Genomic DNA, 13,261 nt, shown 5'->3' on the forward strand with positions numbered 1-13,261 from the left:
GGACCTCTCAGTTTCGGTCCCCTCATTGTCTGAAATGCATTGACATCATTGTTTTGCTGACCAACACCTGCACCTGCACCTTCCTGCACCACCATCGGGCACTCGCGTTTCCAATGACCTACAATTCCGCACACGTGACACGGCATCACCTTCTTCATTGCCTGCACACCCGTCACAACAGTGTTCAAATCCGGACCATTATTCACAAAACCTCCTCTACCTCTGCCTCTCGCCTGTTGCTGAAACGCCATGTTTCCCTGTAACTGCAACTGCGGTTGCGGTACCTGCTGTTGGAACCCTTGCATCCCTTGCAAACCCTGCAAACCTTGCAAACCTGTTTGAGCTGCCTTAAGCTGCATCATCATCACCTTCTCTTTCAACCTTTTCTGTTTCACTTCGATTTCGTCGCTACAGTATTTCGCATAATTCAACACCTCATCAATCGGTTTCGATTGCCAACAAATCAAATGCGACTTTATCATCTGACTTATCTCTGGCCTCAGCCCTTCCACAAATCTGAAGACAAAATGGAGCATGTCCTTCGCCTCTATTGTTTCCGTGCCACTGTAATTCTTGAACGCCTTCAACAACCTCTCATAATAACTATGAATCGACTCTTTAGCCTCTTGGGCAGTTCGATCAATCTTCTGCCAATCCACGTTTTTCGCAGGTACCTTCGTTTTCAAATGCTCAATCACCTTATAGTACAAGCTCATCACCATAGGTGATGGTGCGCCCGTCTCCCTGTCTCTCTCTGGTTCACTCGTCGGCCAACCTACAGCTCTTTTGCAATCCTCCCACAAATCTGCCGGAACCACAATCTCGAACAAAGTGTTCAGATCTTCCCAGAGACATTTAGCAAGCTTCACAAACCTGTCAGTCTGTTGATACCATTCGATCGGCTTCTCTCTCAGTTTGGGGAAATCGTCCGTAAAAGACTGAATGTCGCTTCTGTGCCATGGTACATGTACTAATTTTCCCCCTGCTGTCTCCCTCATTGGTAACATTGTTACTGTATCACTACTCTGCGGTCTTTTCTCATTGTGCTCTGTAGCACTGTCCCTCCTCTTTTCCTTCCTCTTTACCCACCTGCTTTCCCATTTGTCTAAGCACCTCCACACTTGTGCACTCTGCAGAAATTCTCTAAGGTGTGTCTTCATGCCTGCTGACCTCATGTGTTCAAAATCTGTGGTCCCAAAATCTAACCTGTAGCTCCTGCTCAAGTGTTTCATCTTGTCTATGTCAACCCCGTTTCTGTCAGCTGCTTCTTGCAGACTCTTATGTACCTTGTTCACTTCCTTCGTAATCCTGGGACATAGATACCTCAGCTCTTCTTCCGTGTAGGACTCTAACCTGTTCACACCCATGGTCCCTTCCACCAATTCTTGTGCTTCCATGTTCAACCTGACCCTATTCATATAGTCTTCTCCTTTCCCACTGGCTGAACTTTGTGTGGAATTTAGACTGTTGAACCACTGTGTCAGCTGTTGCGCATTTACCCCCATCAGCGTGGCGTTCACATCGACTGCCATCGATGGTTGAGGCAACTTTTCAGTGTTTGATGTTAAGGGTATTATCAGTGGGGGGCTCGACCTCACCAGTGTTGACTGAGCACATATGGGACTAAACTCCATCAAGGACCCAGACCCAGTTGGCTGAGCCGCTATCGGAGTTATCCCTGGAGTGTTTTCTATGCACCTCCTTTCGGTCCCATTCTGCAGCATTGATCCCTGACTGCTCGGACCCAAGTTAGGCTGACTATACAAAGGTACCGGTGGACCTACAGTAATGGGTAGTGATATCGCGTCTGGGTTCTGTCCATTTCCCATGTTCTGTGGCATGTTCATGCCCACACCATGGGTCATCATTGCCGGCATGCCCATCTGACTCCCCGTCATCTGAGCATGTGCAGTTCCTCCCTGCATCTGCTTTTGGGGCATCAAAAACTGAGTTGATTCAGCTTGTCCCATTGTTTGGTTGTAACCATTCTGTCCTCCCATTGCGGCTGGGTCTAAAATCATTCCCGTACAATTATCGCTGCTGTAATACCTTGGGACCTGCGACTGATAATTTTCTGCTGGTTTTAACACGGGCACATCTGGATATATTCTCCTAACCTGCGGTATCTGCGGGGTGAACAATAAACTCGGGTCCTTAGATCCCGATGATGCTCCTGAACTCTGGGTTTCACTGTTCTGTACCGATGCCGGAGGGGCAGAACTGGTACTTGGACCTTGGCCATCCTCCGCATAAGGTGGTGGACGGTCGTTCAGCAATTGCATTATCGACTCCTCATCCTCTAACTCCTCTTCTCTTCTCAACTTTTCCTCGTCCTCTCTACCCTTGGAACACTTCCTGTCTGTCTTACAGGTAGCTTTCTTACCTGTCTCCTCTTCTTCCTTAGTAATTGCTGGAAACAGTTTTATCCCCTGCAATACATCTGACCTCCACACCTTCTGTGCATTATCCCACCTAGCGTCCGCTAGTGTCTTTTCTACCTTTCTCATCCTGGTCTCAAACTTCTTCTGCTGTTGCTGTCTGGCCATTAGTTCCCAAATCGCTAGAGCCTCAAACTGTGCTGGCCTTGGAGGCACCTTCATGTCGTACATCGTGAATCTCAAATTCTCTAGAATCCTTATATTGAATGTCCCATGTATCGGGAATGCTACGCTCCCATGTTTCTCTGTCAACTTGTGCCATTGCTTTAGCCAAAGGCACGGAGCTACCCCCTTCTCTTCCATTACAATGTAAGCTGGTGTACCTTCGGGCGGCGTCTCCTCTCCTACGCTCGCTTTAATGTAAGACTCCCCCTTCATCGCACTCCTGAATGCTTTAAAGAATTTCATTTTCTCGTCCTTTTATTTCACAAAGTTTGTAATCAATAGGTGACTTTAATTCCCGGAATACTCTTCACCTGCCTTTCCCCTTCCAATCGAGTCCCACGGACTGCGTCCAATCCGTGCGCGACCCTTCTCTACACCCAACCTATCCCAGCGCGGCTCCTAGTGACGTCACACTCACACACACTGCGGCTGACAAAGCCTCGCGGCTAGTCTTCCTTCACTCACCTCCTCTCGTAACAACTTCTTGCATGTATCGCGAGCTACCAAAAATAAAACAGATCTGTCGGTTTACTACAGGAAGGGTAACACAATCGCTTCAGGACCTTAGGGACCTTTCACTAGCCTCGGCCGCTATTCCGTCTTTCTCAGTCCCCACATTCGCAAGCAAATCTGACCCGCAGATCTACTCTCAACTTGTCAATGATCTGTTCTAGTGCACTTAGAATCTTGTCAAAGCCCGAAGTCGAAGTTTCTTTCACTCCCTAACACACGTACCGACTTGTTGACCACGCCCGATCAACCTACTAAACCGCCCAGACCACAACATAGAACAACCTACTCCGGAGTCTCTTGACCTCGCAGGGCCCGTTTCAACAACAACAACCACGTGGACCTTTTTTTATGCACAAAGCGCCACACGCACATGAAGTTCGACGACTTCCCTACTCTCACACTCGGAGTCGCACCTCCGCTATCTCTATGAAGTTCGACGACTTCACTACTTCTACACTCGGAGTCGCACCTCCGCTATCTTCTAAAAAGAAAAAAAATCCTCGCAACCTTTTCACACACCCTGCGGCAATAAGCTGTGCAAGCGCAAAACCCTAACTTCACTCATACCATCACTAGTACCGCCAACGCCGAATCCACACCTCCATTCTCTCCATTCGCAAGCTCCGAGATCCCGGGAAAGTCGCGGTGGACCTAGCCCATCATCATTCTGTCAATCAGTTTTATCCAAGAAAAATCTAATTCAACTTGTCGAATGAGGTCTCAAAGGGCGTAAGCGTTAATTCAACACCATGTACTTTAAGAGTACAGGGTCCCAAAAGACGTAACCGTCCTCTGCTACCATCTACTGATAGAGCGGTCCGTAGTAATAATTTACCTGTGTTCGGACGCTCTTTAGGCCGATGAATCTTTTGACTAAGTGGGAACTCTCTGTACTCTTAATCGACCGATTGCATCAAATCAATAATCAATAACGAACATAGGCAATACCTTGATCAACATAACACTTAACAATTAATCCAGAATACATTTCGACGAACCCTGACCTTTCAGTCAGGAATAACCACACCAGTTTATTCAAAGTTAGTGAATTTTATTTCCCTATATTAACAAAGCTAGCACAATATAGATGTGTCTCAACACCAAATGATAAACATATATGAACATTAATAGCTGTCCATAACGGCGGAACAAGTGCAATCTATGTAGCATTTGAATCACAAGGCATTCGATAATGGCAATGCAAAGCACTAATACGATAATCTGTAATGGGCTAATTGCATACATTTAGTCAGCATAACAAGATCTCAAATTGCATCGTGCGACAAAAGGAATCCTCATCTAACCTCGAATTAGCATCGGCATGTGGGACATCATGCAAAAACAATTTAGCAACATTAATTTAGAAAACTCCTAGCTAGGACTCTTATCAAAATCAGCAGTTGGTTACCTAAAAGAAACACAATGCAATTTTACAATTTCCTTTCATATTTACCAATTACGATCAGCATACAAGGAAGTCTTCGTCTCACAGGTACCGTTCTTCGGTCATCATGGGTACCTTTTCGATCGGCATGGGACGGGACAAAGGGGCAGGGGTGGACGGGGCAATTGCCTCACGGCGGCAAAGTAAAACTACTACTTCATGCAAAGGGACAAATCAAAGTTAAAGTCTCTAGGGCCAGAATCATTTAAAGTCTCTTTCTCTCGATTAGAGAAAGCATCAAAGTCTCTCAAAATGGCGTCACAGCAAAGTGGGCCATAATAGATACAAAGTCTACAAAATGGCGTAGTATCGAGCTGGTAATAGCTACTTTCTTCTCGTGCACCTGGTTTTTATAGACAACAGTTCGAATCCAGTAGGGTCTCCATTGGAGGGTTCATAGGTTAGCTTCAAATTGTCCAATCAAAAACGACAGTTCTCAAGCTTTTACTTAAGCATACATTATCCTTGGAGATGGGTACGCAAGTTGCAACATTGTCTACCAATTAGCTCACTTTCAGAGCCTCCATTGTCCGCACCTGCAAGTCGACCTTGAAGTAAAGAGAAAATATGCCAGGCTGGCACGAAACTTTAAGATAAGCATGTGAACAGCTTCTGTGGAAAAGTACAGCTTCAAGCAAAAATACACGTTTATTAGCACAGTGGAAAAATACGAGCACCTAAACCGTGAGACCGGGCAACTAGGCCAAAGCCTCCGCTAAAGTCATGCTAAGCTAAAGCAATTCAAACAAGCAAATCGTAGCACACGTTTATGATTATGTCGGATTAGTGCAATTCTAATACACCACGTTATATAAAGCACGCTTATAAATGTTGGCAAACTACTCTGAGGGCACATTTTGTCCCCGTACAATCTTTATTAGTTCGGTTAAAGTCACACATGATTATTTCACACTACGTTTATGCTATAATAAATCAAAACCTTCATTTTCTGCTTCATCAGTGGCGCTTTGAATCGGCTTGCTTATGTCAACTGTTTTACTTTTCATTTTCAATTTAGGTGGCAAGAAAAGTCCAGTTTGGAATTTACAAAGCAAATAGCTCTAAGTCGAGCAAACACGAGATCCATGCATTGCAAATACTTGTTTAGTGAGTCACTGACTATTCTAGGAGTTCTTCCCAGGAGCAGTTCTGGAAACATTCCAAATTACTCACGCAAGTGTCCCTTTGTGCATATATCTGTATCACCCAGCGCACTTACACTTACTAACTTTTTTGGTTTCTCTAGAGGGAATATAATTTCTGCTTGAAAAAACCCTTTTCACTACACATCCTTGATTTTTTTTTTTTTTTTACTATTCCCATCCCGTCTTGGGTTTTACGCCGTTTTGGGGGTAACTCTCTGACCGTGTCTAGGCCGGGAATGCGCCTGTCAATGGATTTGGAATACTCAAAAGCGTGCAAGTTTACACAGCCTGAATTGCAGAAGGACCCTAGCGATTACATTGACACAACTGCAAACATTAGAAGTATGTACTAACTGATTGTGTTTGTAGGCCCAGCACACGGTGGGAAGGCACTTTCTAAAAGAAACGCATCAAGATAGGCAGTGGCCTTATTTGCTTTTGCTGTCACTTGGCAGGGAGACAGCTGCCAAGTATGCCAAGAGCACATTCCTCAAGGAGAACACCAGGCAGCTTTTAGTAGCCTACAGTGCAGCTGTGTGGTATTAAGTCGCGTGCGCACACACCTTCAAAGCATAAGGTGTACAGGATATTAACAGAGTGAGGAATGAATTCCCTAATGTTGCTTCCCATGCCGGTTTCCCAGAGCTCCCTTGCTACCCAGTCCCTGCTGCGTGACTAGCTCGGGGTGGACGGATCAACTATCGAAATGGAGAGTAGTCATGTGCAAGGGTGTGGGTCCTACTGCCGGATATTGCTTCCTTTCCTGTCTCCAGAGGACTCCAATAAAAATAGGTTAACAGGATGCCTCATCCCAAACGGGAACATGTCACTGCAACCACTTACTCAATATTTATAAAGTTCAACTTACACGTTCAATACCAGAGAGCTGTAAATTGCCACTTGCCTCAGTTCATTCCTTTGCCAAGCACTACTTTGAGGTGCTGATGTGGGTTATGTAGTGTCAAACACTACTCATAATGTTTTTTAGAACTTACGTTAAGCAAATCGTATTCTTCAACAAAAACTGCCCCTCTCCGGGTAGTCTGGTTTGCTTCTGTCAGTTTTGAAGTCCCACATGGGTTTCTCCCACTCTAACACGGGATTTCGTTTCCATACAGATAACACCCAGCTGCATTTTAAGTTACAAGAAATACCGTGTTACCCCGATATATTTGGGGGTCACACATAATAGATTCCCTAACCACCAAAAGGAATATGAGGCCTTTAGAATTTTGTGGAGAAAAGGAAAACTGCAGGTGTCCCTCTTACCTCCAAATGAGTTATGTTTTGTGGTATTGGGGTGCTAGGACTCAGACAAAATAGCTAATCTCTTACATCTATAGGTGGTATGACAGAGTCCCTGAATCACATAATTAGTACACAAGAAATGCCAGCATTTTTTTAAGTTTTCAAATTTACTATGTGCTATTTTAATACAAGTAATGTACATAAGGATTATCACCATACTACTAAATATCCCAGAAATCAGAAATTAAACATGGGTAAAAACTAGGTACAGCCCAAACATTGTTCACCACATTTTCTTAACTTGTTTGTAAAATTCTTAAATGTATTCCATTCAGCTGGCTTTCAGCTTGATGCATTCATCTATGTAATAATATTTACTGTGCCATGTGAACCCAACCCCAAACGTTTACTCTAATAGGTCTCAAATTGAAGACCCGGTTTTCAGCATCTCTCTCCAGCAATAACAAGTCTGCTTGCCCTGCCACAATTGCCAGCATGTTCTATAACTTTTTCATACATTCTAGTCTACACAGCACAAAGCCCGCCTCCGTTCGGTTCCCTCATTTATTACACTGGTCAGAAATCAGTGTTCCTGTTTGTTTGTTAGGAAGCATACAGATCCTACTGTGTTGTATCTCTAATTCCACCACCACCACACACACAGTCATCCTGAAAGCAGATTTCTAGATACTTTGAAATGCTGCATAGATTGGACAAATACTTATCTGTCTAGTACAAAGTGAGCAGCGAAAAGGTGACTGTTAGAACGTACTCTTCAGTTAGCAAAACTGAAGATAAGAAGCCCATGTTAATAAAAGCCTACATTTGTGGCATAGCACTTCTTTCAAACACTCATATCCCCAGTGCACACACAAAGGAAATATTAACATGCATCAATGCCTATGAAATATGCACCATTATCAAACATATAGGAAAAGAGTACTGACATAAAGCACAACTATGTACTTGCCCCTGCCTAGCGAAAACCTAAAACTGAATGAAGCAAAACGTAGTTTATCTCTATTCTTTCCAGTCGGTTCATGAGTCCAAATGCTTCTAGTTTACTGCCCAACTGTCCAGTTTTACATGGGACTCCACCTTGACATTTAGATAAAAGTCAGACTTTATGGTCAGTGATTTCAGCCTGTCAATGATCACTCAAGTTAATAATGTGTTTTCCATCACCTATACATATTCATGACATCCTTCCTGTAGAAAGCTGGGTTCTGGTTGCATTACCCCCATCCCACCCTTTTTGCCTGTTTTTGATGCAACTTTGACTGAAGTGCACTGGGTTCCTGATAACCAGGTCCCCAGTGCCAGTGCTCCTTCCCCAAAATAATGCACCTGGTCACTGACACACACTGACACTTGGTCTCCAAGTGGCCTGGCACTTTAGTACCCCTGGTATCTAGGGCATGGGTACTGAAGAGGACCCCTAAGAGCTGCAGCAAAACGTGTGCCACTTCAAGGGACCCAGCACCAACCTCATGCAGACTGCCATTGCAGGCCACGTGACAAGGTGCTCCCTAAACAGAGAAAACACAACATGGCACAGCCTGTGTGCCATGTCCCCTAAACACTGCATTTAATATTTGTAAGTCACCCTTACAGCAGGCCTTACAGCCCTAAGGCAGGGTGCATTATATTACATGTGTGGACTAATCTGCAAGAGTAGATATGCCCCTACTGTGTCTTTGTCGAATCTTAGGCATAGTTAGTGAACAGGGAAGCCATTTTAAGTACATGTGCAGGACACTAGTCAATATGAGTTCCCCAGCTACATAATGGCTTCAGTGAAAATAGGGATGTTTGATATAAAACGTCTCAAATTAATAAACCCTCACTGGTTTCAGTGATAGTTTTATTGATACATGTTGCCAGAGGGCACCTTAGAGGTGCCCCCTGAAAACCTACCAACTGCTGCTGAGATCACTGACTAGTTCTAGCCAGTCTGCCACCAACAGACAAGAATCTGACACCAAGGGTGAGAGCCTTGTGCTCTTTGAAGATCAGAAACAAAGCCTACTCTGGGACAGGTGTTAACACAGCCCTCCCAACAGATTGACCTGCAAATCTGCATTCCAAGGCAGAAAGCTTCCAAGAAGCCTACCGCCTTTGGTATTCAGAACTTGATTTCTGCAGAGGGAGATGCCGACCCCCGCCCCCGGGCCCGTCTGGCACTTGGACAGGTGGGAAAATTAGCTATGCAGGCAGCATGTTGCATTTCCAGCTGGCACATTCCCAGGGTGACCAGCCTTAAAAGAACACAGCTTCAGGAATTCTGCCATCTTGAGTGTGGTGGAACTAGGAATTATGGAACAGAGTGATGCCCACTCTCCAAAGGATATGGTCATGTAGCCGGTGTAGTGACCCCTAGGGTAGGTAGACCATTGGCTGCTACCCTTCACTCCCATTAACGCACCCCCTAAATTGAGTATTTAGGGGACCCCCTGATAACAGGACTTCAGATCTTTGCTGGACACAAAAAAAGGAGTGGACAAGAATCCAGCTGAACCCGAGAACCAAGGAGCACAACGGACTTGGAGCCAACCCTGCTAACCTGCCTGCTGCACCCGACCCTTGAGGAGCAACTGACCTGTCCTCCCGCTATAGCCTCTAAGAAACCAGGAGAGCTGCCAGTGCTTTGAAAATCACCAAAGAAGAACTCCCTTGGAGCACAGGAACTGCATCCCTGCATCTGCAGGCACCCAAAGAACTGTGAGGACCGGGACTGCCAAAACCTGACACCGGACAGCAGTACTGCACCCAAGCCGCCTAGCCCAAGCTGAAGTGAGCCAACTGTGCCAGCATGGTTCCCAGGCCCTCCAGAGATGAAGCCTATCCTGAGCTTGCTCTCACTTCCAGACGGCACCCGCAGCCTGATTCTTCAGACCCTGCTTCTCCGCGACCGCTTCTGTTGATGGAGACCCGATGGTCCACTGCAGCTCTGCACCCAGACACCTCAGACCAAGGAGAAAAGAACCACTGGTGTCCCTACGTCCCCCAGGATCGTGAGACCCAAGCCCACTCATTGGTTTGGCCAGACTGGTCTCCCCTCGAGGCCCAGCAAAGTTCAGCTCAGGCAGCCAGGAGTCTGCGCAAATCGCGTATGTCTGCTCCTGGCTGTCTGAGCTGAAAATGAAGAGTGTCTGTCAGGCTGACCTTTGTTCAGCCTGACAGACACTCTTCATGAGGGGCAAAAGGTGGGGGGGCGTGGCCCCTCCGCCCTAAAGGACGGGCCGCGCCTGCACCCTACCCTTACTACACCACCCTACCCTTACTACCACCACTCTAACCACAACCACCACAACCCTAATCAGCCTACCATCACACTAACCATCACCACCACCCACCCACCCTACCACCACAGCCCTAACCACCACCACCACTAAGCCTACCACCACCGCTCTACACCTACAATCACCACCCCAACCACCACTACCACCACCTACCACCACCATCCTAACCACCACTCCCAACCACCACCACCCTTCCCTACCCACCACCATCCTTTCCTTCCCTACCCACCACACCATCCTTCCCTAACCACCATCACCATAACAACTAGAACCCTGTCACCACCCAAACACTACCTCACCACCGCTATCTTGCCACCACCACCATCTAACCTTAGCCCCCACCTCATCACACAACATGGCTCTTAATTTCTGTTGAAGCTATTAATGTTTTTTACAACCATTTTCAACTCATTACTTGATTGTTGTTTTCATGGAAAATTGTGATCTGTGTTTCCATTCTTCACTCTTGACTAACTTGTTTTCACCTGAAATTAAGCATTTAGTTATCTAGTGAAGCTAAGCCGTGTTGAAGATTAAGAATCATTTACACGTCATCTGGAACTATGTAACAACCTTTCGGCCTATTTTATGGAAATCAATATGTGTGAAAGACAAGGTGAAAGGCCAATTCGCGCATTGCATGAGGGAAATTGCTGACTGGATGGTTAACAACCATCTCCAACTGAACAGTGAGAAATCCACGATTGTGCTGTTCGGCAAAGCTCATGAGTTCTCAGCCCCTTCTCCCAAGCAAGTGGTGAGAAATTTTGAAGTAAAAATAGATCAAACACTATCCATGACGAATTAAGTTAATGCTACATGCAGCACTTGCATCGCCACAATGAGGCTGTAAAATAAAGTTTTTTCCTGGCTCCCTTCCACCTCTAGGAAAACCCTGGTATGAGCTTTTATAACCAATCGTCTGGATTGCAGTAACTCACTGCTTGTAGCAGCAAATGACACATTGCTGGCTAAACTATAAGTCGTACAGAATACTGCTGCTCAGCTAATCTTTAATTTACCAGTTCGGTCGCCCTTGGCTCCCATGCTAAAAAAAATAAAAAGCATTGGTTGCCTATTAGAAAGTGGATGATCTTTAAGCTTTGCTGTCTGATGCACAAGGTCTTATCCCAGACCCAACCTGCTTTCCTGCGCTCAGAACTTAGCTAGTAGCCTTCCTGACAGTTAAGGTCTTCAAACAAATCCCTTCTCAGACCCCACCCATTCGTACCACCAGATTTGGGGGCAGATCTTTTTCGTAACTGGCCCTGCATCACCAGGAACAATCTCCCTCTTCACATCAGCACCTTTCTCAACTTTATGAATTTTCAGAAGATGTTTAAAACATGGTTGTTTTAAATAGTGCCACTTTCGCCTCATCAGCATAGTGTCGATATACTCCTTCGAGAGTGAGTATATCAAATAGTAATAACATAACATGTTTGGAGACGGTGACTTTTTTTTTTGCCTCATTCGACTTTGAACCAGTTCAAAAGAAAGTGAGGCAGCAAAGAGAGAAAGAAGTAGGAAGAGATAGATTTAAAAGTGAAATAAAGAGACAGGAAGTTTAGAATGAGCGCAGAAAGAAGCATAAGGTGAAATCAAGACTTAGCAGCCTTGCTATTCGACAACTCTGGCATCCGACAGCATCATGCTACTAAGAAACACTTTGGGGCTCTGCACTTTTTTTTGCAAATTCAGCACTGATTTAAAGCACCTCCCTAGGGAGTTCCTCCTGAAATCAGTTCCGTATGTTACACATAGGATTAGGCCAATTGTACAACCTTCACATACCCTCTTTGTGGTCTTAAAGAGTGCTATGCTTCGCCTCTTCGCCCAAGCCTTAGTTGGCCGTGTCAATTTTTAGCCTTTCAATACGGCCGATCTGGCCTTTGTCCATACCAGAGCTGCTAATTCAGTCTACTGCTTTGGTCAAACATCTGGGTAAGGTAGGGGCTCCTTTTACTCATATGGCGAACATATGGTGCAGAATGTCCCTGAGATTGTAACAGCAGTGAACCCCACTTTTGTTTTTCATTGCTGTGAGGTAAAAACAGTGAATAACTGGATTTCAGATCCAGTAATTAATCCCAGTTTGAGATGTATTGCGTCATTGTGTGATAAATTATTGAATGCTCCTGCAGGTGATGTACCGGTAATTTTCTGTTTATGTAAAGCCGGGTCTGGTGGCTTAGTATAGGGGCCTGTGATCGACCTCGTGGTCACAGGTTCAGATCCCTGCGGGTCCACACAGCCTTTCATCCTTCCGAGGTCGGTAAAATGAGTAGCATTGAGTTGGATAACAATAAAACATCTGTTAGTCAGCGCCAAGATACCCTTCTGGGTGAACGTGTGATTTACAAATGCACGTTATGTTTTCTTATGTTATGATCAGCCAATCATTGCCTGTGTGGATGACATGCATGTTTTTCATTTTTACAGGTGCACAAATTTCTAAATAAGAACCATGACCAGCTGCGCCTTGAAGTCCTGGATATTTTTTCCAAAAGCCGACTGAAGGTAAATCACGTGCTGTTTTGCTTAGGGCACCCCTGGCGTTGAGCATCCCTTGCCAGGTGGCATTATTTACATTATTTTGTGGGTGCCTAGGTATGTTTGTATGTAAACGCTTTGTGGCCCTGTAACCACCGAACCGCCCTGCACAGTCCCTAAAGCATTGTCTGTTTTCACCAGCACAGAGCTGCTAGTCCTTTAGCAGTTCTCACGTTGGCATTTGGGCCCTTAGCTCCTTTGGTGCCCTCCACTTGAGACTGGATATTTGCACGTAGTACCCCTTCCAAACAGTCTTTATTTCCTATTAGGACTAGCGTTCCCATTACTGGGACACTCTGGCTTAGAAATCTCATCTGTACTGTAGCTTTGTCCTCTCTCTCTCTCTCTCTCTCTCTCTCTCTCTCTCTCTCTCTCTCTCTCTCTCTCACACACACACACACACACACACACTCTCTCTCTCTCTCTCTCTCTCTCTCTCTCTCTCTCTCTCTC

The 13,261-nt window shown here is 45.4% G+C and overlaps 1 protein-coding gene across 1 annotated transcript in view; it reads left to right on the forward strand.

Annotated features, from left to right (window-relative positions):
* LOC138247003 (unconventional myosin-XV-like) overlaps positions 1–12,817 on the forward strand; it is a 231,271-nt gene extending 218,454 nt beyond the window's left edge. Inside the window, exon 16 of the mRNA XM_069201752.1 lies at positions 12,698–12,817. Coding sequence (XP_069057853.1) covers positions 12,698–12,817 — 120 coding nt within the window. The remainder of the gene's footprint in view (positions 1–12,697) is intronic.
* The last annotated feature ends 444 nt before the right edge of the window (positions 12,818–13,261 follow it).

The sequence above is a fragment of the Pleurodeles waltl genome, chromosome 7 (assembly GCF_031143425.1).
Source record: "Pleurodeles waltl isolate 20211129_DDA chromosome 7, aPleWal1.hap1.20221129, whole genome shotgun sequence".
Taxonomy (NCBI): domain Eukaryota; kingdom Metazoa; phylum Chordata; class Amphibia; order Caudata; family Salamandridae; genus Pleurodeles; species Pleurodeles waltl.